The 26,415-nt window shown below is 54.9% G+C and overlaps 2 protein-coding genes and 1 long non-coding RNA gene across 5 annotated transcripts in view; 2 read left to right on the top strand and 1 right to left on the bottom strand.

Annotated features, from left to right (window-relative positions):
• On the top strand, nucleotides 1–20,689 carry SLX4 (SLX4 structure-specific endonuclease subunit). 3 transcript variants are annotated; one of them, XM_072835527.1, is made up of 15 exons: nucleotides 1–140; nucleotides 2,077–2,782; nucleotides 4,188–4,412; nucleotides 6,087–6,264; nucleotides 7,204–7,416; nucleotides 9,444–9,649; nucleotides 9,748–10,070; nucleotides 10,639–10,876; nucleotides 11,241–11,326; nucleotides 12,137–12,283; nucleotides 12,862–13,031; nucleotides 13,987–16,160; nucleotides 18,133–18,229; nucleotides 18,767–19,174; nucleotides 19,628–20,689. In XM_072835527.1, the coding sequence occupies exons 2-15, from the start codon at nucleotides 2,443–2,445 to the stop codon at nucleotides 20,019–20,021; spliced, it is 5,199 nt and encodes a 1,732-aa protein (XP_072691628.1). In that variant the 5' UTR covers nucleotides 1–140; nucleotides 2,077–2,442; the 3' UTR covers nucleotides 20,022–20,689. The 3 variants fall into 3 exon arrangements, with proteins under 3 accessions (XP_072691628.1, XP_072691626.1, XP_072691627.1); XM_072835525.1 differs by having other exon boundaries at nucleotides 18,130–18,229; XM_072835526.1 differs by lacking the exon at nucleotides 1–140 and adding an exon at nucleotides 740–762 and having other exon boundaries at nucleotides 18,130–18,229.
• On the bottom strand, nucleotides 2,129–16,928 carry LOC140638361 (uncharacterized). The gene is made up of 2 exons (XR_012035438.1): nucleotides 12,356–16,928; nucleotides 2,129–3,769 (listed from the first exon to the last, which is right to left on the bottom strand). It is a non-coding gene; the product is annotated as an uncharacterized lncRNA (long non-coding RNA).
• A 1,601-nt stretch (nucleotides 20,690–22,290) lies between the features above and the next one.
• Nucleotides 22,291–26,415, top strand: part of NLRC3 (NLR family CARD domain containing 3) — a 40,091-nt gene continuing 35,966 nt past the window's right edge. The window contains exon 1 of the mRNA XM_072835528.1: nucleotides 22,291–23,102. The gene's annotated coding sequence lies outside the window, so the exon portion shown is untranslated. The remainder of the gene's footprint in view (nucleotides 23,103–26,415) is intronic.

Below are 26,415 nucleotides of genomic sequence, written 5' to 3'. Positions count from 1 at the left end.
CGGGCCGCGGAGGACGACGGGAAGCGGGGCTCCCGGGCCGGGCCGCGCCTGCGCAGGCGCTCTCCTCCGCAGGGGGCGCCGGTTGGCGCATGCGTAGGCGCGAGGCTCTCCGTTGAGAAGGTGCCTCGGCGGCGCCGGAGGTAGGAGGAGTCGGGTTTTAGGGTTAGGAGCCTGTAGTCTGGAGAGGACGTCCAGTCACCTGGGGCCTTTCTCGCCCGCGGTGTGGAGGCAGGAAGGAGCCGCGCTCGGGCGGAGGGGCCTGGGGCCGCCTGGAGGGAGGAAGGGCGAGGGGGGATCGGGTGCCCACCGGGTCACGGCCCGGGGGTCCGGCTGGCGATCGGAATTTGCCGTGCGGCTTGGTAGCTGCCAGAGGCGTTGGCGGCCGCCCCCAGGCCGAGTCCCTGCCGGCTGGCCGTGTGTCACCGGGTCCCGGGGGGCGGGAGGGTCCGCCCCGCACTGCCCACTCATTCATTCCGCGTCTGCCGGCGTAGACGCGAGTCCCCAGCCCTCCGGAAACTTGCTGCTTCCTTCGGCACATTTGGAGGGAGCGCGGACAGGACGTGGGCCGTTGTCGGACAATTGTCACAGGCCCCGTGCACACCCCCGCGGCGCGGGGGGTGGCATCTGCTCTAGCTCCCCACGTTCCAGGGCTCGAGTCAGGCGCCCAGACGCGGTTCCCTCCCTGCAGTATCCTCTCCCACTGTTCTGAAGTCTTTACAAATCAGGTGCCTAACCAGCCACAGGGAATCCAGAGTAGAATAGGTGAGTCTGTGCCCCCCTGAAGTTTTGAGCCTAGGAGGAGACAGACAGTAAGTGCATAAGAGTGTACGTGCTGATGCCCCAGAACCACCCGCTTGGATGTGATCCCAGCCCTGCCACTTCAGAAGTTGCGTGAGCTTAAGTCAGTCCCTCATTCTTATGCCGGACCCCTGGCTGTTAAGGGATGAGGGTAGAGCCCACGGAATAGGATCGTTGTAAGGGTTACATGAGCTAGACTTCTAAAGCAATTAGAACCGTGCCTGGCATGCCATAAGCATTCAATAAATGTTACTACAAATGAAGGTAACTTGTGATAAATGCGATTGTAAAGTGTGATGATGGAAAAAAAATGGGATTGGAGAGGGTCCACTTGGATAAAGGATGAGGGGACGCTTCTCTAACGAGGTGACACGGAAAGATGAGGATGGGGCAGCCATGGGAAGTAGATTACAGGTATGCCTGTCTGCCCCACTCTGGAAAAAATAGGTGATTAAACGGATTACTCGGATGGTGGAGATTGCACTTTCTGTCACTGGGTCATTCCGTTTTGATTTTTTTAAAAGATTTTTATTTTTATTTTTGCCAGAGAGAAAGAGCACAAGCAAGGGGAGCAACAGAGGGAGAAGCAGAAGCATGCTCCTGCTCAGGGATCCCAGGATTCCAGGATCATGACCTGAGCTGAAGGCAGATGCTTAACTGACTTAGTCACCCGGGTGCCCCTCAGTTTTGATTTTTGAATCCCACTAAACTGTGCCAGAGTAATCATGCCCATAAGACCCAGGCTTTGTGGTGGTCACCATTCCAGTCACTTGAGTTTAGAGTTCTTGCTAGCATGAGAGAGGGTGGAGAAAAGTGGCCCTTTTTGTTTTTTAAGTCGCCCTTTTTAAATTTGAAAACATGGTATCAGTGATGGATGAGCCTCCTGTGTTCATCTCATTTCTTCCCAAGTATCCAAGGGCATATTCTCTCCATTGGCCACCCTCTCCCCCGGCCCTGCACTTTTTCTGCATTTGGCCATCATCTTGTTTCTGTGGTGACTGCCCTTCATGGGACTCATTCACCAGATTTCAGTAAAAACAATACTCTTCCAAGATGCTCATGTTCCTTGATGGGTTACTAGATCCTTCCTCTTGTGTTGTGTTGTGATAAACTCCCCATGAGTTTGTTGTCAACCAGGCTGTACCTGAGTATTTGACACAGGTATTGTTATTCTGAGGACTTTGCCCATACTCCACATCCTCTTGTACCTTCCTGGAAGAAATGGCATAGAATGCAGTGTCTGTCTAATAACATTTAGATGTTTTTGATTTTTCACAGATGTGACATTAAATAAACCAATGTGCTTTACCATTATGGAGATCTTGGAGAATCACCCGAGCATGGAGTTCATATGTATTCTATCTCAGAGGCATCTGTTGGACCACAAAAGCTCTCAGATGTGAACTTTGAACGTGCTGTTTTAACAGGGACTCAATCTGAACAAAGACATTTTGAATCCTTATGAAGGGAAAAGCATTACTTTTTGCTCAGTTGTGCAAATTCTCCAGGTGTCCTAGTGAGAAGCTAAGAGGAGCCTTAATGGAGCTGCAGGTCTGAATGAGGCCCTGCTAGGCTCATTCTCGGCCCCCCAGATAGACCTCACACCTCAGAAGACCACCCGCAAGCCTTAAAGCTGGTCAGAGGATGGATGAGTCAGATGATGATTTTAAGGAACTCTGTGCCAGCTTTCTCCAAAGGGTGAAAAAGAATGTCAGCAAGGAAGTGTTGGGTGAAAGAAAGGGACAAAAGGCCTCAAACAGCACTCAGATAAGCAAACCGAAAAGGACCAAACCAACTGGGACCAGGGGCAAAACCCTTCCAGGCCCGAGGGAGAAGAAAACTTGGTCTGGCAGCCAGGCCCCAAGGACTAAAGAGCAAGGGGCCCCCAAGCAGCAGGAGAGTGAACCAGCTCCCCCCAAGAATGGAGAGGGAAGTGTGCTTGCCTCCACTCCACTCCAGAAGGGTGCACAGACCACCCAGACAGGTAACTGTGCCAGAACCACTGCCAGGATGTTTGCAGAGGTGGTGGTACTGTTTTTAAGCAGGGGTCCGAAAACTTTTTGAAAAGAGCCAGAGAGTAAATTATTTTGGCTCTGCAGCCCCAGTCTTTGTTGCAGCTTCTCAACTCCCTAGACAATATGTAAGCAAATGAAAGGGCTGTGTTTCAACAAAACTTCATTAACAAAGTCAGGCAGCCTGCCTGAGGACCATAGTTTGCCAACTCCTGTTTTAAACAATGGTCATAAAAAATTTAACCCCTGCGTGAATATTCTACATGATTATGTTTGGGGCCCTCTGCTCTTTTAGAAGTTCCAATTAATGTTTACATTATGTAGTTGATGCAAGTTATGTGAACACCAAAACTAATGCTGCTTCTCTCATTTTCTTGAATTCAGTCCAGAGTGGGTAAGTCATGGTGGTGCAGGCCAGTTGGGTAAGGCTGCTCAGAAGGCGGTAGGAAGCTGCCAGAGAGGTCTCAATCCCCGAAGAATCTCCAGGTCCTTCCTTTCTCCTCTAAACACCTTTGTTCTTTTCTTTTTTCTTTGTTCGTTTGAAGCGGGTTTCTTACCCTGCTGCCCTTGGTGTACTGAACCGTATGTTTACCATGACTTCTTCAAGCAGAACTGAGAACCAACCTTGCATAGGATCTTTGGGCTCCTGGGTTCTATTTCTAAATGTTTCTCACCTTCACTTCCTGATCTTAAATGGTATTTTTTATTAGTGTGGTCAACGTGCTGTCTCAGTGGAGTAGTGGTAAAAACTTAGCTCACAGAGACTGTTGTAAGGCTTCAGTAGTGTTACTGAAATGTCATTGGTCCTTCATGCCTCTTTGGGAGCAGTGAAAGTTACACATGATTCCCCAGAAGACCACACCCCCACACACCTGTGAAACTGGCATAAAACTGCCAGGGCTTCATGAATCCCCGCCAGAGGCCATCTGTGGACCCTGCGTTACAGGAGGACTTCTGACCTAGGAAGATAAAAATGTTTGTCATTAATATTTCTTTAATAACAGCTTCATAGAAAGAATTCACATTCTATAAAATGCACCTTTTTAAAGTGGACAGTTCACTGGTTTTAGTGTAGTCACAGAATTGTGTAATCACTATCACTAGCTAATTTTAGAACATTCTTATCACTCCAAAAATAAACCCTGTGCTCATTAGGAGTCACTGCTGTGCCCCTCTGTCATAGATATTTATGACAGGTCTATTTATATTACCTCCAATGGTGAAGTTACCAATAGTTGGTCCTATTCACTGTTGAGAGTTAAACCTAAACTAGTTGGTAAACAACCCCTTGAAACTTGGGTTCAACCTGTATCTGGGGGAAGAGTCCTTGTTTCTCCATCTAGAACAGATGACTGTGAATATTTTCCTCCTTGCCAGAGGCTGCTCCGGACAGCAACTCCCAGCCCCCTCCTTCCTGTCTGACAGTGACAGCGCCAAGTCCCTCCAAAGCCCGGACGGCAGAGTTGGTTGTACAGCGAATGCAGCAGTTCAAAAGGGCAGACCCTGAGCGTTTGCAGCATGCTTCAGAAAGGTGCTCCCTGGAGGCGACGCTTGAAGAAAACACCCCACGGGGCCCTCCAGAGGAGATGACAGCAGGGCATGGTATGATGGGAGTTTTATATATTCAAAGGATAAGTTTGAACCCTGGAGAAAGAGGGGCAGGAAGGAACCCGCATTCTTGAGTTGCGTGGTCGGGGTGGGTGCTCTGGCTGGCACCGTACCTTGGCCACTTCATTGTATTAGCCAGAGAATGAAGGGTCCCTTGGGTCATTTCGCATTTAGCTTCTTTGACAAAGGACCTCTTCCTCTTATTTTGACTTTTTATTATGATATTTTTCCCATACAGAAAGGTAAAAAAAAAAAATATTACAATGAACCCCCATGCCCTCAATCTGTATTTAACAATTATTAACATTTTGGCATGTATTTTTTATTTCTCCTAAGTATATCTGATTCTTCTATACCATTTCAAAGTAAGTTCTAGATGTCATGATGCTTCTCCCTCATACATCTCCTACATGATCACAGTGCTGTTGTCACACTTGATTCCATAATACTGCCTGGTGTCCAGTTCATATTAAAATCTCCCCACTTGTCCCAAAGACAGCCTTATAGATGGTTTCTTTTTTTTTCTGAACAAGGATTGGTCAGAACCATAAGTCCCACACACTGCATCTGCTATAGTTCAGTAGTCTTTTAAAGTCTAGATTCTAGAACAGTCCCCTTGTCCTGTTTTTTTTTTTTTTTTTCCATGATACCAACTTTTGGAAGAGTCCAGGACAATTGTCTTTTTAAATTTCCCACTTTTAGATTTGTTTGATTGTTTCCTCATAGTGTCACATAACCACTTCCTGTAGCCCTGTGGTATATTACGTGTGAGTAAACCAGAGGTCTGGGGGGCCTTGGGTGAAGGCAGCAGGCACCAAGCGTGCAGGTGCCATGCAGGTGCCATGCAGTGCACCCTCCACCACCCCAGGAGGCACGTCATACCCCTGGTTCTGTTCTTTCCCCCCAGAACAATGTGAGCCCTCCTCTCTGGTGAAAATACACAGAAAAGAAATAACTAGGAAGAAACTGTATCGATGGACCTGCAGCTACAAACACATAGTCTCCTGGTAGTGGGTTTGCAGAGTTCACCCTGGGAGCACTGAGGATTCTCAGGCTACCTCTAAGGTTCACACGGGCAGAGGGGACATCCACCATTGCATCACCCCCTGTGACTCCACCGGGGTGCGTTGGAGTTGCTCAGCTAGGACACGAGCTCAGCACTTGCCCTGCGTGTGACTCGGTTGTTTGCATCAACCTTCAAAGCATTCCCAGTAATGCTCAGGGCTCGAGACAGAGAAACCATTTCTTTGTTGAGAAAAAAATAAGGCACCAAAATGAGGTGCGATGCTTTTCTGGCTTCGGTGGGAAGATAGGCCACAGGAATATTCAAGAACTGGGGACTTCGGAAGGTTTCCGCGTCTGTGAGTGCCAAGGGCCTCTCTAGCAAAAGGTCATAGCAGTAGGAAAGGCTGAGCTTTGCAGGGGAAGCCTGTGCTCCATGGAATGGGTGGAGGCTCAAGCAGGAGGGGACAGGAACGGTGCGTCCGCCAGGGCCTGGTTGTGACAGTGGCCGAGGCGCTGCCACCTCACGGGGCCTGGGAGCAGCGCGCAACGGGAGGCCTCACGGGCGGCTGCCCGGTGCTGGGTGACGGTGGCCGCGTGTCCGCCTGGTGCTGCAGGAGCGTGGGCAGCAGGGCCCAGCCCTCACTCCCCTCCCTCTCCCCCCAGGGCCGGGCTACGGGCTCCTCGTGCTGGAGAGCACCCTGCAGCAGGGCCTTGGGCCCCACGGAGCAGCCACAGCCACACCAGAGGGCAGCCTGGAGGAGGCAGGGCTGTTCTTCTGCCAGATCTGCCACAAGAACCTCTCGGCCATGAATGTGACGCGAAGGGAGCAGCACGTGAACCGGTAGGAAGACAGACTGGGCGGCCGTGACCAGAGCACCTCTGCATAGGCCTCAACCTAGCCCTGCCATTTCATTGGACAGCTTTATTGAGCTGCGATTCCCATATTATGCAGCTCATCCTTTTATTTATTTTTTAAAGATGTTATTTATTCACAAAACACAGAGAGGTCGAGACCCAGGCAGAGGGAGAAGCGGGCTCCCTGTGCGGACCTGATGCGGGACTCGATCCTGGACCCAGGGTTATGGCCTGGGCCGAAGGTGGATGCTCAGCCACTGAGCCCCCCAGGCGTCCCAGGTCATCTTTTTAAAGTTAACAATTCAATGGCTTTTATTTATTATATTCACAGAATTGTGCAACCGTTACCACAATAAGTTTTAGAATATTTTCATTACCCCCAAAAAGAGACCCTGTCCCCATTAGCGCTCACTGTTCATTCCCCCACTGCCATCCCCTCGCAGGGGCTAATATACTGTCTCCGCGGACTTGTCCGTTGGGGACGTAAGCGGAGTCACGTAAGATGTAGCCTTTTGTGTCTGGCTTCCTTCCCTCAGCGTAGTGCTTTCAAGTTCAGGTTGGAGCACGGATTGGAATCTCATTCCTTTTTACAGCTGAATAATATCTTGTCATATGGACAGACCACGTCTTGTTCATCTGTATAGATTGTCTCTGACTTTTGGATTTTGTAAATAGAGCTGCTGTGACCACGTGTTTCTCATGTTAGAGTATCTGTTCTCACTTCCTTAGGGTACACATTGCCACTGTTTGCCATGTCCTTGCTCACTTCAGCCAGCAGATACCTAAATTTAGCATTAGAAGCTGACTGCAGGCTATGTGGAGGAGTGGGCTATGGCAGGACAGGCTGGGCCCACGGCCTGTCTATGCTGACGTGGATGCACGTTACTGGGGAGAAGGTTCTCTTATGTTTACTGTCTTCCTCCAGGTGCTTGGATGAGGCTGAAAAGGCACTGACACCCTCCATACCTCGGATCCCCGAATGCCCAATTTGTGGCAAACCCTTTCTCACCCCAAAGAGCAGAATCAGCCACTTGAAACAGTGTGCAGTGAAGATGGACGTCGGCCCCCAGCTCCTGCTCCAGGCCGTGCGGCTGCAGACAGCTCAGCCTGACGGGGCCTGTAGCACACAGGCATCAAGGTGAGTCAGAGGAAAAGGAGGAAAATCAAAGAAATACTTGGATTGTTTCTTTTTAAAGCCTTTTGTATTATTAGAGAACAGTAGAGCCTGAGAACCCTCCTTGATTCTGGAAATGAGATGTGAGGAGGAAATCCGGCAGAGTCTCCACCAGGACTGAGGAGGAGACAGATTCTGTACCCTCGAAGGCCTTGAAATGGTCCACGCAGGTGTCGTCTGGAGGAGGGAGGAATCTGGTAACACACCTGATTGTGTCCATTCACATGTGGTGTGCCACAGCTTCCACCTCCGTGCAGCCCGAGTCTCCTACCATTTGGTGAAGAAGACTCAGTGAGTTCACACAGTTGGTGAGACAGAAGCACAGGCCTTTTTTTTTTTTTTAAACGTGCATGAACTAAATGCTTACGTGTTACAATAGGAGGCCTTGCTCCTAGCTGGTGCAAACCACAGGCACATAAGCAGCTCAGCTCCCCTCCCTACTGCCCGTGGTGCTGTGGATGCCGCGTTACAGGAACCAGTGTAGGCTCTGCACTTCTGTAGGTTTGGGACTTCAAGAGCAAAGGGAAGGCCAAGAGTGGTGGCCCTGTTTGTCCTGCCCACTGCCTTGCACACAGGTTGTGGGCATCTGAGCCAGGCCCATGGTGAGACTGGGGTGGACACAGGTGGGTTCTTAGCTGGTGAGCCTGTCCATATCGTAGCACATCAACACTAGCATCTCAGAATCGGAAGCCTTAAGGCCCTAGCACAGACATTACGTAAGCCGTCACTTGCCTTCTGCGAGGACTGGATGGAAACCACCTACTCAGATGAAATATATCTGCTTTTTAAATACCTCTGAGAAGGGACACCTGGGTAGCTCAGGGGTTGAGTGCCTTTAGCTCAGGGCACGATCCCAGGGTCCTGGAATCGAGTCATACATCGAGATCCCTATGAGGAGCCTGCTTCTCACTCTGCCTGTGTCTCTGCCTTTCTCTCTGTGTCTCTCATGAATAAATGGATAGAATCTTAAAAAAAAAAACAACCTTTGAGAAGAGAAACAAGATGTGTGTGGGTCCTTCTAGAAGGTTGATAAAGTAGAAAAACTATAGCAAATGGATACCCTCACCAAGGCTTCGAGCCTCCTCTGCCAAAGGCCAAGCCTGGGGTATATGGAACTCTGGAGTAGTCAGATGCTGGGACAACCCCTTGCCTTCTGGGAGGAGAAGGGAACCTGTGGGGTTCCCAGGAACTGGAACAGAATTAGGAGTTGCTCAGATCTTCCAAGGTGATGCCTGAGATTCTTGAGCCACCCCTGGCCCAGGAGAAAGCATGAGCTTCTATAAAGGGTGCTTTTCGTAGCATTCTGACAGCTGGGTTGAGCTCCAAATTTCTCTCTCGCCTTTGCCCTCCTATTTCTTGCTCAGTCTGTTGGGGTTCACCAGGTGGTCTAGGTTCTCCAGCTGGAAAATCCTTTAAGACAATCTCCAAGTCAAATGAGCTGCTGCTATACACTGACCTCCAGGCTGGCTGACCATGTTGGTAGTGGAAGCTGGGAAGCCTTTCCTTCGGGCCTGGGGCAGAGGCGATGCCTACAGGCCCTGCAGGAGGAAAGGGATCCTGTCATGGCTAGTGTGGCCAGGACTGCCTGAGGGGCACCTGAAGGATTGATGAGCAGAAGTTGGTGGAATCCAGGAAGCTGACTCCACCAAAGGGTTTGGCCACACCTGGAGTGTGCAGGTACCACTCAGAGCTTGATACACCTGCCAGGAACTCAGCAGGGTAGTGTCACATGGAAGGACCAGACCTCCCCTCTCTGGGGCGCACTGAACTTGGCCCAGGATCATGTGACCTTAACATGAGGCAACAGGATGAGCACAGTGAACTCCCAGAGCCATTGATGCCTCTGTTTAATGGGTCTGTGTTTATCCCTTTTCTCTTCCCAATGCAGAGGAGATGGGGTCTGGGCCTCTCTGGTCCAGCAGGGATGTTCCTGGCACAGGAAGTGCTCACACCCTGGCCTCACTAACCTTTCTGTTTGGCTGCTTTTTAAGCTTCAGCAATCACGGAGGTTTGAAGCGGAAGGGAGCCACCAATAGGAAGGAGCTGCAGAAGAAGCGGAAGGTCAACGAGCCCGAGGTGCCATCTGAAGACTTGCTGGTGGCCATGGCTCTGTCCCGGTCCGAGATGGAGCAGGAGGCCGTGCCCCCCGTGCTGAGACTGGAAAGCGCTTTCTCCGAGAGGATAAGACTGGGGGCAGGTAGGTGCGGCGCCAGGCTGGCACAGCCTCACCACTCCTGCTGGGCCTCAGGGTGTGGGGCAGCTCTGTCACTGACCCTGTGCTTCCGTTCACCCCAGAAAAGAAGAGTCGCAAGAGGAAAGCACCTGCCTGCCCTCCCCTGTTGTTACTCCAAGACCCGGAGACCACAGGGAGGCAGACCGAAGACCGGGTGGCCCAGCTCTTTGCAGAGGAGATGGAGCTGTCCAGCACACCGCCACTTCCTGCGAGCAGGATCCTACAGGGGGAGCTGGAAAAGGCTGGCCAGAGTCTGCAGCCGCCTGGAGGGAAGAAGAACTTTTTGTGGGAGGGCAGTGCCCTGACTGGAGCCTGGGCTCTGGAAGCCTTCTACACCACAAGCCTGGTCCCTCCCCTGGTGCCCCAGCGGTCTGCCCCTGCCGAGGTGTGTCCCCCCTCTGGGTGCACGGTGGGCTCTGGGGAGAGGCTGGCAGCCAAGACAGCAGGACGGGTCATCAACAGAAAGTCCAAAAAGGAAGGAAGGATAGGAAGTCAGGTGTGCCGGCTGTAGCGTGTTTGTCTGTATGGCAACTGATGGCTCTCCTGGGGAGAATGGGAGGACCCCTGGTTCCCGAATGTATCCTGTTCCCGGAGAGTTTGTTTGAAATGCAGTCCAGGGCCCCACCCCCAGGGGGCTGGCATACTGGAATCTGAGGAGTTGTCCCCGTGCCTGGGGTGGGGCCCAGGAGCCAGACAACCCTGATGCAGGTGGGCCTGGAGTCACTATGTGCTTGAGGCCATTTAGATAACATTAGGGGGACAGGACCCTCAGAGACTGTACATGTAGCTGCAACAGGCATGGCCTTCACTGTGACAGAGAAGCCTGCTGGTAGACGGTGATGGGAGAAAAGCTTCCCAGGGTTGCTCTGGGTGTGGCCGGCATTCTCAGGACCCCTCTGTTTGGTGGCTGCTGTAGTGGCCACAGGGTTACTTGGCTTCCTGACTTCTTTCAGGGTCTTGCCCAGGACTCCACGCTGCCACCTGTGCTGCTTGACCAGCCAGAGCTGGGTGTGCGAACACCACCTCGCCACAGTGCCCAGCCTGTGGGCTGTGGCCCCCAGAACCCATCACCCTCTGCCAGCCAGAGAGAGCACCAGGCCCTGCAGGACCTTGTGGACCTGGCAGGAGAGGGGCTGAATGCCACCCCGTGGCCCTGCAGTGGGGGCTTGGCCAGCTCAGGAGTGGCCGCAGGTGAGAACCCAAATGGTTTGCCAGGGCTGGCCCTGCCCTCCCACCCTTCCTCCCTATGGCTGTGGTGGGACCAGTTAGTCCTTGTGGTGTGGGGACAGCTGCTCCAATCTGAGGTCTCCTGGCTTGTCCCCAAATAACGGGGAGAACACAGTCTCTGTAAGTGCTTTGGATGTCGTACAGGTGAGTCCTTCACAATTTTCTCCAACTTTAAGCAAGGACAGAGCCCTTTTCAGAGCCAGTAATCAGGTAAAAAGCATCTTCAGGGAGCCTTTGGGGTAGGCCAGCTGACACCTACTGGCGTTTCCCAGAGATTGACGTTGCCAGGAGGTGATTGTTCTTTTGATAACCTGAATCCTCTTTTCAGGGATGGATGTGTCGTCCACTGGCCTTCCACCGACTGGGTTTGTCCTGCCACCTGAGAAGCACCTGGAGGGGGGCGGCCAGGCTTCAGTAAGCACCGGGGCACCTGCTCCCCACTTGTGGTCCTGTGCTTTGCACAGTCCGCTTACAGTCAGCCTCCAGAGCCGCACACGAGTCTGCTGGCCCCAGAGACAGCCCTTGACCGAAACCAGCCGAGAGCCCGTGGGAGCCTCCTATCCCCCTCAAGGGCTCTGCCATGAGGCTTTGTCCCTCTGTCATTGAATTCTGAGGGTACCTCAGCCAAGCCCTTGGAGCCTGTTTGGTCCTGAGAGCCGGCAGGGATCCCCATTGCTCTGGGAGGTGGCCCCAAAGTTTCACTCATTCGCTCAGGACGGACTGCCTCTCTGATGTGCAGGTCCCTGGGTGGCCTCCAACTAACGCTTTACATGCTGGAAGTCGGGCTTTCATCCTGTTAGTGTAGTGGCATCAGCTACATTACCTCATCACGGTCTACCTGGCGACTGTGGCAGGTAGTCAGAGGGGGACCGAGACTCCTCTCAGCCGGGTACCCGAACATCATGGGCTCAGCGTCCCTGCCTGACGCATCGGGGCTGCACACGGTGCTTGTGAAGTGCTCGGCCCTGTGTGCACCATGCTTGGCCCAGCTGTGGCCTCACTGCGGCCATTGTGCCTCCACTTGCTCGTCCCTACCCCACGTGAGGCCAGGGGACTGGGCATAATGGAGAATTTGGGAAAGAAGCTAGCATGGTGCTGTTTTGCACCGCAGAGAGCCTCAGGGCAGCGGGAGGTGGGAGCCAGCATGGGAGCCCTGTGCACAGGAGCTCAAGGCGCTCCTGAAGTTGGGGAGCTTGCTTGAGCCAGTGTGCACCCTCCTTCCAGCTCACCCTCGGTTTGCTGCTGGCGGACTTCAGGGCCATGGTCAATAACCCACACCTGAGCGATATCCAGCTTCAGACGGACAGCGGAGAGGTGCTCTACGCACACAAGTTCGTGCTTTATGCCCGGTGCCCCCTTCTCATGCAGTATGTGAGTACGGCCCATGCTCCTTCTTTCCATGCCTCCCCCACACCCCTGTGCACCCCCCACGCGTGCACCCACCTCCCTCCTCTGTTACACTTGCGGCAGTGGGGAGACAGATTCCAGGTGAGGTGGTGGTCCGAGGAGATGAGTGGAGGATTGGGGAACATCAGATTTCTCGACTGAATCAAAATCCATTTTCTGTAGAACGGTTCCCTTTTCTTCTATTTCTGTAATTATGAGGTTGTCATCGACCTCTTGAAGGCTGAGCTGCAGACAGATCTTTCTGTGCTGACCTGTACTGACATGCATCTGATTTGAATGTTGTGCTGCGGCAATCCAGAAGCCAGCTGCTGGTCTCCACCAGAAAGTTCTAGTGCCTCTGATGTGTCTGTCAAGAGGGAACTAATGGGGTGTTTGAATGTCTTTCACAGTCTGATTTTGCAAACAGAAGTTTGAGGGCCTGACCGCAGAGTTCCTGACCAGCAGGCTGGTGGGACCTGGCCAGTGCCGGTGCTGGGACATACAGAGCCTCCTGGGCCCTCTGTGTTGCCCCATATCACACCCATGTTTTATTTCATTCTCAGGTGAACAGTGAAGGCTTCTTCGCTGTGGAGGATGGCGATCTGAGGAGTCAGCGTGTGCTGCTGAGTGACGTGAGCACCGAGGCCATCCATGCGCTCCTGCACTACCTCTATACCGCGGACCCCGGCGTGCCTCCCCAGCTGGCCCCCGACCTGAGCGCTCTGGCCCACAGGTCCGAGTGTCTTTGCCATTTACCTTCACAGCATCTCACGTTAGCTGCTGAGGATCAGCAGGTTGGCGGTTCACAGGAGGGTCAGGCCTGCGTCCTTCCTGCCCTGTTAACCCCAGTGACTCGGCCTGGGACATGGTGACTGGCAGTCTGGCCGGAGCGGACACTGGCAGGAGAGCCCAGCACGGATTGAGGACAGCCTCTGCCGTGTCATGTGGCTTTTAGCTCCCTGTGATGAGAGGGTGTGATGAGAGGGTGGCCCTCAGCTCAGCTGCCCCCAGACGCTGCCTCTCTTCCGTTGTTCAGCCATAGAAGCTCAGTGGGGGCTATTCTGTCCCACGTCCCAGAAAACAGAAGTGGGTAGAGTGTCTAGTGCAACTGCCATGGGTTAGCATGTATCCCTCTCATCCGCACAGCGTCAGGAGAGGTGGCAGGTGGCTCCACAGACAAGGTGTTCTGTCTCCTGACAAGGTTGAGGGCCCCTGGGATGAAGCCATATTCGCCCAAGGCCCTGGCATAACCTTGGGTGCTCTCCTGGGAAGGGATGAGCTCAGCCTCTGGGGTCCTGATGTAGCAGTCAGACCAGGGAGCCTTCAAGGAGGCTGCAGGCTGGCATGCCCATTGGGCCGGGCTGATGGGGACAGGTCTGGTCTCTGTGGTTTGCGTCAGTCACAGAGCCTCAAGTGCCTTTCAAGGCAGCATGCTCTCCTTGCAGCAGCACCATTCTCTTGTCTTCAGCTCAGCCCGATGTGCCCCTTTGGGCAGTAGAGTCAGTGAGCCCTGCCTTAAAGGTCCGGGAGTCTCTTTTCAAGCTCAAGGTGCTGGGGTGTTGCTGGCTGAGAGCACGGCCCGTCTGCTCGAGAGCAGGGAAGGGGTCAGGACCGACGGTCCTCACCTACGCTGGGGTGCCCAACCACCGCGTCTGCAGGGTAGTGATGCGTGGCATTTCCTCTTGCAGGTTTGGTGTTAGTGAGCTTGTTCTTCTGTGCGAACAAGCACCTGACATGACAGATTCAGAGGACACACCGTGGAAGGAGAAGGAAGACAAGGATTGTGAAAGCCGCGCGGAGAACTTCCAAGAACTCTTGAGGTCCATGTGGACAGGTGAAGAGGAAGAAGCAGAGGCTTTGATGAAACCTGAGGGTTGTGAAGAAGACAGAGAAAAAGTGAATGAGGCAGAAATGGAAGAAATTTATGAATTTGCAGCCACTCAGCGAGAGCTGCTCCGGGGGGAAGGGGCTCCAGAGATCAAGGAAAAAACTGACCCATTCGGGGAGGATGGTCCAGTGTCCGTGCAGATCTTAGGAAGTGACCAGGTTAGCGGAAGAGAAGAGGCCCCAGCCAAAAGGAAGAGCGCAAGACAGTCCACGCCCCTGCTGCTCAAGGGCCAGGGCGCGGGAGAGAAAGCAGGCTCCCCGGAGGGAGCGCTGGGTCGTTCCAGCTCCCCTCGCCCTTCTGGAGGCTGCGGGCCAGGGAGAAAGGAAGGTGCTTTCTGGCACTCAGCTGATGCTCCTGAGGCCCGGATGTTTTCATCAACTCCCAGAAGATGCCCTGGACCATCCCAGATAATGAGCCATCTCCAGGAAGACAATGACACCATCTCGGGAAAGGGGACGGAGAGCCCCTGTATCCCCACTCACCAGCAGGCACCCCCATGGCACCCGCCCCTGTCACAGCCCCCTCGGGGCCAGAGTCTCAGGGGTGAGTCACCCTTGCCAGTGCCCCAGTCACAAGGCAGAGCTTCCAGGGCGGCCTCCCAGGACTCACCATTGAAGCAGAGGAGGGGCAGGAGCCTCCTCACATTATTTAAAGATCCAGGTGTCCAGAAGGGCGAAGAACATAGTTCCCTGTTGGAATGCAGAAATAAAGGGATTCTGATCTCCCCAGAAAAATCTCCTTCCATCGACCTAACCCAGTCAAAACCTAGCTGTTTGAGCTCCAGATCTCAAAATACTCCATCCAGCAAGAACAAAGAAGATGAGATTATCCTTTTATTGGATTCAGATGAAGAGCTGGAGCTAGAACAAACCAAAATAAAGTCAGTTTTTAATGGTCCCTTGGAAGAAAGGAAAGTTCTAGAAGTTAGCCCCAAGCCTTCTGAGCTGTTTTCTGTGATTGACGTTGATGCAGATCAGGAACCTTTCCAAAGTCCAGCTAGAGGAGAGGCTTCACTGCCGTGCGGGGATGGGAGGCTGTCAGGGAACCGGGGCTCTGTGGGGAGCAGAGGGACCCCTCAGCTGCCGTGTGACCCTGACAGTGGCCCTGAGGGGGACAGCACCACGGATATGTCATGGTTCGTGCCTGCCACCCCACTGGCCAGCAGAAGGCGTGACTCTTCTTCACAGACCCAGATAACAGGCCTCAGGTCCCGGGCTCCAGTGGATCAGCCGGCTGAGGTCAAGCGCTGGACCCCATTAGAAAATAGGGGTGTGCCCGAAGCTGCAAGCCAGTGTTCCGTCATCACGCCCCCCGTGTCGTCCTCAGGCCTGGTCTCCGTCAGTGCAGGCAGCCCCGACAGCAGGAGCCCTGCCAGGCCCCACCCTGCGCACCCCCAGCGCTGCTCTCCGGCTCCCTGTCCCATCTCCCATCTGGCCGATTTCACTGGGCAGCCCCACAGGTGTTCGCCGCCAGGGCCCAGCCCACCGAGTCAGGTCATCACAAGTGAAGTCGTGGAGGTGGAGGACAGCGAGGACGAGCAGGAGGTGGCCTCCTGTCAGGCCAACAGCAGCCCCCTGCCGGACAGCGACCCTCCAATTCCGGTGGACGAGTGTCATTGGCATGTGGAGCCCCTGTCACCCATTCCCATTGACCGCTTGAACCTTGAGCAGACAGGCCCCCTGAGCACCAGCAGTCCGGGCAGTAAGGCAGGGGAGGCTCCAGACAGCAGTGGCTGCAGCTCTCCGGCCCTCCTGGGCACCCCCCCTGCCCGAGGGAGCTGCACTAGCCAGAGAAAGTCCCGAGAGAGGTCCCCTCGGGCCAGCGTGCCGTCGAGCAGCAGGCCAAGCTTTTTGAACTCAGCTCTGTGGGACAATTGGGATGGAGAGGAACAGAAGTCTTCAGAGCTCCTTCCTCCCGCCCAGACACTGAGTGATGCTGCTGCTGCTCAGAAATCAGAAGGGTTGGAGACGCCAAGTGAGTAGCGGGGAGGGTGGTTGTCTGTTAGGCCGTTTTATGCTAAGGGGCTGGAGGGGGTGGCAGGGCTGTGGCGAGCCCCCTCCCCACCCTCCCCTGCAGAGGGAGAACAGGCTTGCCATCAGACATGTTGCTTAACCAGTTCCTAAACCTGCCTGGATCCCATGGCTTGCCTGGGCCCTTGCTAAAAACCCCCAGCTGTGGACAGTGCTTCTGAGAGGCCACGGCAAACACCTTAAAATCGGGCAAGTGTGGTTCCTCACAGGGTTACACGGAGCGCTGCCATTACGGCCCAGCAGTCCCACCCCAGGGAGCTCATCCAGAGGAGGGGAAATCAGGACTGATCCCTTACACAGACTTCGCAGCAGCAGTCCTCACAGTAGCCACAAGTCCATCAGCTGACAAACGGATAAAGAAAATGTGGTCCATACATATGGTGGAGGATCGTCAGCTGTAAAACAGGTGTTAGCTCCTGGGTGAACCTTGAACACACGATGCTCAGAGAGGCACAAAGGACCACAGCGTGTCACTGTGTTTATAGGGAATGTCCAGGGTGAGCCAGTCTGTGGAGACAAAGTGGGTGAGAAGTTGCCAGGAGCAGGGATCAGGGGAGAATGAGGAGGGTGCTGGGTATAGAACTGCCTTAGGAGACAATGAAAATGCTTTGGAGCTAGAGGTGGTGCTTGCATTGTGAATGTATACTAAGTGCCTCTGAATTGTTCACTTTAAAATTTTATGTGAATTTTCTTCTCAATTAAAACAGCAGCCAGTGGGGTGAGTGTGAAGCGTCTGCTGTGTGAGCCTCGGCCCTGCCTCATCTGCCACCCCCAAGCCCATGGAGGGTGCACTTTCCCAGCTCATGTCATTATAAGAGACTATCAGAGCCCCTGTGTCAGCCCCTGCCAGGCAGCCCCTGGGAAAGCTGGGAAGGGGCAGGGCGCCACGAAGCTGTGACTGGTCGCAGGGAAGTGGACTGTAGGCAGAGGATCTGCCTGCATCCTGGTGTTTGATTTCCTCCCCAAATTCAAAACCAGCTGGGCATGACTGACCAGCACTCCCAGCCTTGAATGGGGATCAGAACTGCCTGGAGAGCTTTGTGCAACACACGTGGCCAGGCGCCTCTCCAGAGTAGAGACCAAGAATTTGGATTTCTAACCAGTTCCCAGGTGGTGCTGTGAGACCAGGGACCTTGGTCTGAATTTGAGGTGGGCTTCCAGGAGGTGACAAATTTTCGCAAATTATATAAAGAGTTCTGTGCTTTATTCGGGAGAAAGCCTATTCTCATTGGAGTCTCAGAGGGCTCCATCCTCCTAAAAAGGATAAGAACCGAACTCTATATATTCCTGAGTTGTTTCATTTGTCTTTAAAGTATTGATTCCTTTTTTTAAAATAACAGCCTTGTTGAGCTATTATTCACATACCATAAAATTCACCCTTTAAAATACACCATTCAGTGGTTTTTAGTACATGGACACTGTCCTGCAATGGGGGGGTGGGGAGTCCATCACGGAAATGAAGGAGCAGCACGGCGACTACAGTCGTTGGTATCACAGCAGCGCATGGTGACAGATGGTAGCCACAAAACCACCAAACCATACAGTTCAGTGTTTTTTATTACCTTAGTAGTATTGGGCAACCATCACAGCTAATCCCAGAATGTTTTCCCCTGCCCATTAGCAGTCACTCGGTGCCCCTCCTCCTGAGCCCCCAACAGTCATGAATCTATCTGCTTCTGCCCTGTTCCACAGCATCAGCACTGCACAAGGCTGTGGCCCTAACCACGTGTGATGCCTTCCAATGGGAAGACAGTTCGGGAGTCTCGGTGAAGGGGCGGTGGAGGTACCGCTCTCATGGAGCAGAACGGTGGCTGGGCTTTGTTCAAACGCAGTATTTTTCTTGGTGATACTGCTGAGCTCAGAAGAGGTAAATCCAGGTCCCTCGTGCTGAAACATGTTTCTTTTCTACCTAGAAGGTGCTCATCGGAAGAACTTGCCCCCGAAAGTGCCCATCACCCCAATGCCAAGGTACTCCATCATGGAGACCCCGGTACTGAAGAAAGAACTGGATAGGTAAGTGGTCCTGAAAACTTGCCCACAGGTGGTCCACTCCCTCCCATGTGTCCATCCTGGCTGAGGCCAGGAGCTGAAGGACCCGCCGTGGGGCTCTGGCAGCAGGAGCCCCTGGGGGATGGGAGCGTGTGCAACTGCTGTCTTTCCCCACACTGTTCCCCAAACCTCCAGTTCCCTGAGGAGCTAAGAGATGGGACTCCAGGTCCCCATGAGCTGATAGGTCTCCATGTGCCATGTGGATGGAGACGGGGCCCTGGCCTTAAGAGCCTGAATAAGAAGATCTGATTTTTTAAAAAACCATCAAAACTGTCACATCCCAATCAATACTGCTCATCACCTTGGGCACCAGGGCTGTTATCACTACCACCATCGCTAAACCTGGGAACGGCTTTTCTGGAATATTCTTCAGAGTAAGCTCAGTTGTATGCAGAATAGACACCCCTGAAAGCTCACAAAAGTTAGGCATTTAAGATTTCAGTTCCACAAAGTCATTATTTAATTTGCTGATAACTGCTCTGTGCTGTTTCCCCATTTCAGGTTTGGGGTCCGCCCTCTACCCAAACGCCAGATGGTCCTAAAACTGAAGGAGATATTCCAGTATACTCACCAGACTCTGGAGTCAGACTCTGAGAATGAGAGCCAGTCCTCACAAGTGCTCCCAGAGGCTCCGTGCAGCCAGACCCACACCAGCAGGACCTCCAGGGCTGCTGGCCGTGCCCAGCTCGGGGCCACTTCTGGGCCTCTTCTCCAAAGGTCCAAGGGGTCCACTAAGACCAAGGGCCCCCGAAATCAAAAGCAGCAGCCTGGTGGAAGCATCCCTCCGATGAACCTGTCACAGGCAAAGGAGGAGTCTCCAGATCCTGATGGTGACACCCAGCTCCCTGTGTCCCAGGAATCAGTGGCCTCCTCCGTGGACAGCAGTGACAGCTCCTTTAGCTCACAAAGGTAACAAGATGGGAGGATGGGGTCAGTGGTGTCATAGGTCCCCTGACCATGGGATCCATGAGTTGGCATAAGCCAGGCCTGATGCCGACGTTGAGAAAGCCCATTGCCTTCTGGATTTAACCCAAGGAAAACCCAGTGGGGCTCAGGGCAGTCCCCTGTGAGCCTCCTGAGGAGACCGTTGGAGCACCTGGAGCACCATGTGCTCACCCCACCGGATGCTCTTGGGAGGGGGGCTGGCTGCGGTAGTCGACTGTGGCCGAGGGTCAGATCCTGCTCAGGCTGGCAGCTGGCATACCAAGGACACAGCAGCCTGGAGCTTCCTGCATACCTCGCCCCCCGAGGCCGTCCATGCCGGGTGTCAGGCTCCACAGGGGACACAGAAACCAAAGGGTCTCCTGGTCTCAGGGTGCTGGAGAGGAGTGTCACAGAATGTTTTTGTCTGGTTCTTTTCAGTTCTTCCTGTGAGTTTGGAGTGGCCTTTGAGTCTGCAGAGGATGAGGAAGGTGAAGAGGAGGAGAGTGCATCCCAGACAGCCGTGCATGCAGCAGCCACGGAGGAGGCTGTGAGGCACTACATCCGCTCCAGGCCGGCCCTCTACCGCAAGGTCCTGCTGTACCAGCCCTTCGAGCTGTCAGAGCTGCAGGCCGAGCTGAAGCAGCAGGGCATCCGTGTGGCCACCGGGAAGCTGCTGGACTTCCTGGATGCCCACTGCATCACCTTCACCACTGCTGTGGCCCGGAAGGAGAAGCTCGAGAGGAAGAGGCGGCAGCCTGCAGCCAAGAAGAAGAGGGGCAGAGCCAACAGGCTGGTCCGCCCCTCCCCACCCCTGGCCGTGAGCAGCCTGTGAGGGTCTGCAGCCCCCCGGCAGCAAGCCAGGCTGCCGTGGGCGTCTCTGGACCTGGGGACCACCTCCACCCGCAGTGAAAGGGGCCATAGCACCAAGCTAGGGCAGCTGTCCCCAACTCCATTTCCTGGAATAGTGTTCGGAGCTTAGCACCTCAGTCAGCACCCACGTTTGTCTCCCTTTAACCCCCGCCAAGCCCCTGGGTGCTTGAGAAGGGCTGTGGGCGGCCACCAGGTGGCCAAGGTGTCCTCGTCCTGAGATGGCTGTCCGGGGCCAGCGGGGCCCTGCTCCATCCTCCTTCCCAGCACTCGGGCCATAATCTCAGCCTCCACCAGCACACCAGGTGTCCACCAGCCTCTCGCTGCCTCAGGTGCTCCGCTGGCCCAGCCTTCCTGCCCAGACATCTGTCATTGTCACCAGCAGTCTCCAAACTGGGCATAGCAGGAGGGCCCAGCACAGCTCTGAAGGGCCCAGAATACGCATGTTGTTTGTTAACCGGCTTTGCTGGTGTGTGGTAAGGCTGTCTCCAGCCTCAGGGGCGGCGTGGGGTGCGAGACGACCAGGGAGGAGAAAAAGTTTGTGTCTCTACATCCTTGTGAATGTCCCGTCTGTTTTAAATACAGTGCAGTCCATTTTATATGATGTGCAATAAAAACAGGAAGGCTTTACAAGTGTCTTCTGGGTGCCAAGGAGGGCAGCTGGCCGTGAGCCCCCTCCCACAGCGCCTGCACTGCCCCCAGAGCCCTCTCTGCAGGAGGCTTTTGTGCTTGCCTTTCACTGCAAGGGGTGACCCAGGCCCTTGGGAGGTGGGAGGCCACTGGGAGTCCTTACCTGGCTTCACTGGACAAGCAGCTCTGGGCACGCTGGGCACCCTCAGCCCTCGCAGGCATACCTGCCGCAGGTTGGTATGATGTTGGCGGAGGCGGTAAAACAGGTGAAAAGCCACAGGCCAGGGAAGGGTGGGGGGAAGCGAGCCCTGGTGGCCAAGGGCCTTGCCAGGCCAGGTCTGCGCCATGCCCCCAGGGGCCAGCGGGGGTCCGAAGGGGCCTGGCCAGCGCCCCAGCCCAGGCGAGAGGCAGGCGGGGGGCTAAAACCAGCACCGCAGTGAAGAAACTGCCCCAGCCAAGACCTGGCAGCGTCCGGGCTTCTCCCAGAAGCCGGGCCTCCCGGCTGGGCAACTACACCCTGAGGCCCAGCTCACGGCCGAGAAGGAAGCGGCGTGGCAGTGCTGCCCTGTCCCAGCACCTGCTGCAGGCTGGAGGAGGGCCTGGCCGTGGGGTGGACAGACGCTCCCTTCCAGAAGCTCTGCCCGGCCTGGTGAGCTGCACGACACTCCTGCTTTGCGGCGCTATGTCGCCACCTCCCAGGCCTGCCCCTGCCTGTGGCTGGCCCGGCCCTGGTCACTCAGGCCAAGGAGGGCCCGGCCCAGGTGGAGCTCTGGCGAGCAGGAAGCCTCGGGCTGCCTCGGCTATGGGAGGACAGAAAGCCCCGACGGGGGGCACATCCGTGAGAGACACCCCCCCACACACACACAGGCGCGCGGAGCTCGGAGCCATGGGCAGCCCTGCCCGGCCGCGGCCCGTGAGGCAGAGGGCAGAGCTGTGGCCCAGGCGCCGAGACTCCCACGGAGGAGGGTTTCCTCCCATGCTCAGGACGCCCCAGCTGTGCAGGGGGCAGAACGGGCCTCTCGGCCTCTTTCATGTGACGGATACCCACCAGGCCCCTGCGGCTTCCAACATCCTGTGGGCGGCCTGGTTTCAGACGCCCTCCCAGCACCTCAGGCCCAGTGAGCACTGCGCCAGCTCCAGGGAGGAGCCTCAGCGGGCTCCTCGAGGGCGACCCCATGCATCTCCGGGATGGGGGGGCACAGAAGGGTGTTGTTGCCTGGTGCACCTCTAACCTGCCGCCTCCGTCTCCGCCTCCTTGCCCCCCATCACATGCACACCGCTCCTGAGACTAGGCTGACAGGAGCACACAGCCCCTCCCACCTCCCTTTATCCACAAGCTGCTGCCTCATCTGAACCCACCACCCTCCTGCTCTACAACCATCCACGGCTCCCAGGTGGCTTGCTTAGGAGAATTGAGGCACCCACCGCTCGGCTCCCACCTCGTCCCCTGCTTCTCTCCAAGGCTCCCTCCCTGTCACATGTCCCTCCCATGTCCCGTACTCTTCCTGTACTGTAATGTTTCTCCTGCTGTCCACTCTGGGCATGCCTTCCCCCTCCCCCCTTTGCACTCAGTGCCACCCCCGTGCTGAGGCCCACCTCTGGGTCTGAGTGAACTGCCACACCCTGCTGTTTCAGGGTACAGCTGGCCTGCCTCTGGGGAGCACCTGTGGGGTACAGCTGGGTCGCAGGTGCCTGCTGGGTGCTGGAGGGAGGAAAGCAAGGGGGAGTAGGCAGGATGATGAGGACCACAGCCACAATAGAGTGCCAGCCTGGAAGCAGGGGGACTCTGCTCCAGATACAGCAGGGCCAGCTTCCTACTATGTAGCCTTGGGCAAGTCACTGAACGTCCCTGCAGCTAACCCCCGAACAACAAAGGTCTGCTGGTGGTGAGACTGTTTTCCTCTACGGCCTTGGCTGGACCTCTCTCCCGAGCATGACGTCCACAGGGGTCCTCAAATCCAGATCTTGGCAGCACCCCCTGCCTCTCTGACTTACAGAGCAGTGAAAAGAGCTGATCTGGGCAGCCGCAGATCATTGATTTGTCTGAGAAGCTGTTGGCTTTTGAAATGAGACAGGAAGGAGGGTTGAGGTGGAGCCCAGCACAGGAAGAGGTGAAGAGCCCAGCTGCCGTGACAGCGGTGGGCTTGGGGGACTGCAGGAGCTGGCGGGCCGCAACCGCGCTGCCCTGCACAGCCAGCGCCTCCCCACCCTCCCGACTGGGCCTTGCTCCTGCCTTGCACACAGATCCCGAGGGCTCGGGGCCCAGCTCTCCGACCACTGAGGCTCCCACGACGTCCCCACCACCACGCAACTGGCTCCGTCCACTGGAGCAGGGCTGAGCCTGGGAGTGCCAGGATGGAGCATCCCCAGCCCCCCAGTCTCGGCATCCCTAAGGCGACGAGGTCCGGGAATTAAGGTGAGTCCAGGCTGCCTCAGCACAGATGGCGGAGGAAGAAGAGACTGCATCAGTGACTTTCAAGGCCGAGCTGCTCTAGGGGGCAGTGGCTGGGTGGTGCTGAGCAGGTGTCCCTGTGGTGCTGGAGCTGCTGAGCAGGACTAGTTCACCACGTGGAAGAAACATATGCCCACGGACAGCCCACGACGGGCCAAGGGGACAAAGCCCAGCTCCCCAGGTACCAGTGATGGGCAGGGAAGAGCAGGAAGTAAACAGAAAGTGCTGCAGGCAGGCAGACATGAGGCCGAACAGGGCAGCCCAGGGGTGAGACTTGAGATCAGCAGACCTGAGCTCCACTCCTGGTACCCCTCTCCACCTGTAGGATGGGGGTGACACCACCAGACCTGCCCCAGGGTCCTGAGGGCCAGGGGAGGTGGTACAATCAGGCTGGGGCCCAGCACCAGTGTCAGCTCCACGAACGCCACCCCCATGTTGGGTGAGCAGCCCCGAGGGATCTCTTCCAGCCACATCTTTGGGTGGAAATGAGGCTCATCATTCTGAGAGAGACAGTAACCAGAGGCCTTCTCAGAAGAGGTGCCACTGAGCTGGGCTGGGGGTGGCTGCTGGCCATGGGGTCCTCCCCTATGGCCAAGCTCCTGGGTTCCCAGGGCTCCTCTGGGTCTCCTCAATGGGCTCATGCTTTCCCCGAGGTGGGGGCTCACTCTTGGCCATCATAGATGGGGGTGCAGGCTGGGTGCCCCTCCTCTGTCCCAGGGCAATGGCAGGAGGGCCATGTCCTGCAGCAAAGGTACCACTTCCTCCCACCTCTGGAAAAGGCGACTGGGTTTCAAGTAGTCCATACCCATGGTGCTGGGAGGTGGGATGAGGGCAGGGAGTCGGGAGAGAGGAGCATCCCAGAGGCCAGGCCGGAGGTCAGCACTGCGGGGCCCCCACAGCCAAGAAGTGCGGCAGGGGAGAGAGGCTGGCCGCCTGCACAGACAAAGCGATGGCTGGGAGGAGGGCCCTGGGAGGGCAGCAGAGGACAGGACAGGGCTTTTTGGCAGAGACCATGAGTAAATCGGACCTGTGTCTTCTCAGGGACGAGACAGGGTCTGATGACACCAGCACCAGGGAGCACAGGGCCTTAGCTGCGTCCGCCCCTACAGATGCCGCTCTGGAGGATGCTGGGCACAGGGAAGCCTGTTCCAGGGAGGGGCAGCGGGCCCCCCTGTCTGCCTGGCCTCGCCCCGCCCATGACAGCTCCACTTTCTACCCACTGACCAACTTCTGGCCTCCAGGTCCGCCGAGGCAGCCCGAGGCCCACTCACCCTCAGTCTCCAGCGCCCTAGGCTGGCAGGGCCTCCTGCCACTCTCTGGAGGCTGCCTGCACTGGGCAGGACCTACCTGATGTCCCTGGCGGCCTGCGGGCCCCAGGTCGCACTCCACTCAGAGGCCTGTGCAAGTTCCACCCTGCAGGGCCTGTCCACACAGGCGGCCAGCTAGCCGTCCCTTGAGGGGAGCTCTGTCGTCAGCCTCTCACGCTGGCCCTGTGTTTTAAAGTGTAAGTATATCTCACGTAACACTTGGGATACACTTACACTGAAAGAATCATCGTTCATCGGAAATTCAAATTTTACTGGGTATTCTGTATCTTAATTTGCTAAATCTGGCAACTCTAGCCCTGAGGTCAGAAGGGCAGAAAAATGGGTGTCTGATTCAGAGGAAGCAGTGGTTCCCAACACAGACAGGCTGATGGGACTTCAGGGTGCGAGCAGGAGAGTTTCACCCGCCCCCAGCTTCCCAGACACACTGGGGCCTCATTCCCCTCACTCTTGCTGCTGCTGCTGTCCCTCCTCTGTCACTTATCCGGCTCACTGGTCTGGTGCTTCTCAGTTCTGTCTGCTCATGACGATCGCCTGGGTAGCTTTCAACTACACACATGGTGAGGCCCTACCTCACACCAAACACATCTCTAGGTGGTTGGGCTGAGCCGTGGCTTTCTAAAATTAGTGCTCCACAGAAGCACAATTCCACTTCTGAGTATATATACCCCAAAAACCGAAAGCAGGGACTGGAACCGGTGATTTGTACACACCCGTGTTCACAGCAGCATTTATCCACAAAAGAAAAAAGGTGGAAACAACCCAAATGTCCATGGATGGATGAATGAATAAACTAAATATGGTGTGCCCACAAAATGGAACACTATTTAGTTTTTAAAAAGAAGGGAATTTTTATACATGTTAAAACAAAGATGAACTTGGAAAACATTACGCTCAGTGAAAGCAAGTCGAACACAAAAATTTCACAGATACTCTATGATTTCCCTTATATAAGGCCCCCAGAGTAGTCCAGTTCATAGTGATAAAAAGTAGATGGTGGGTGCCAGGGCCTGGGAGGAGGGAAATGGGAAGGTGGTGCTTAATAGGAGCAGACTTCCCATTGGGGGGATGAATCCTAGAGGTGGTGATGGTCTCACAGCTCTGTAAATGTACTTAGCACCACTGAATTATACATAAAAAATGGTTACAATGGTAATTTTTACGCTGTGCATATTTTAATCAAAAATCAAATTTTAAAATAGTGCTCTAGACCCTGTCTGGCCAGAGCTGAGAAGCGCTGAACCTGGTCTTTCTTCAACATGGTCCCCTCATGCTCCCAGCCACTAGCCCACCACCAGCATCAACGCAGTGTCACCATGGGCGTACCTGGACACCCAAGGACAGGAGGCCATGTCCATCCTGGGATGTGCCCTGACATCACCCAATCCAACGGCAGGACAGAGGCCCTGGCATCCTGGCCTCATACGCTAAAAAGCTGTAATAACATTGCTTCATCTGGGTTTAGACACATTTGGATCTGTAGACAGCTGCTAGCGCAACTTTTTTTTTTCAATTGAGGTATAACTTCCAGATAGGAAGGTGAACTCGATGGGTCCTTACATACGTATACTTGTGCATCTGTACCAATCAATGATCATACTGATCACTCAGATCAATGTGCAGAAGTTTCCAGTGCCCGCCCAGTCAAAACTGCCCCCAAGGGCAGCCACTATTTTGACTTCAATCATTTCAGATTGGTTTGGTTTGACATAAAACTCCCCATAAGTGGAATCACAGAGTATCTTCTCTTTGGTGTCACATTTCTTTCACTCCTCGTGTCTGTGAGGGGCAGTCACACTGCAGAGTGCGGCAGTAGCTTATTTTTTGTCTTTACTATGCAGGACTTGATTGTATGAATGTATCAAAAAAAAAAAAAAGAAAAGAAAAGAAAAGAAAAAGGAATCCCATTCTATTGTTGATGGCTATTGGTTGTTTCTACTTTTTTGGACACT

This window comes from Canis lupus, chromosome 8, assembly GCF_048164855.1.
Source record: "Canis lupus baileyi chromosome 8, mCanLup2.hap1, whole genome shotgun sequence".
Lineage (NCBI taxonomy): Eukaryota > Metazoa > Chordata > Mammalia > Carnivora > Canidae > Canis > Canis lupus.
This window is presented reverse-complemented; position numbering and strand designations above follow the sequence as displayed.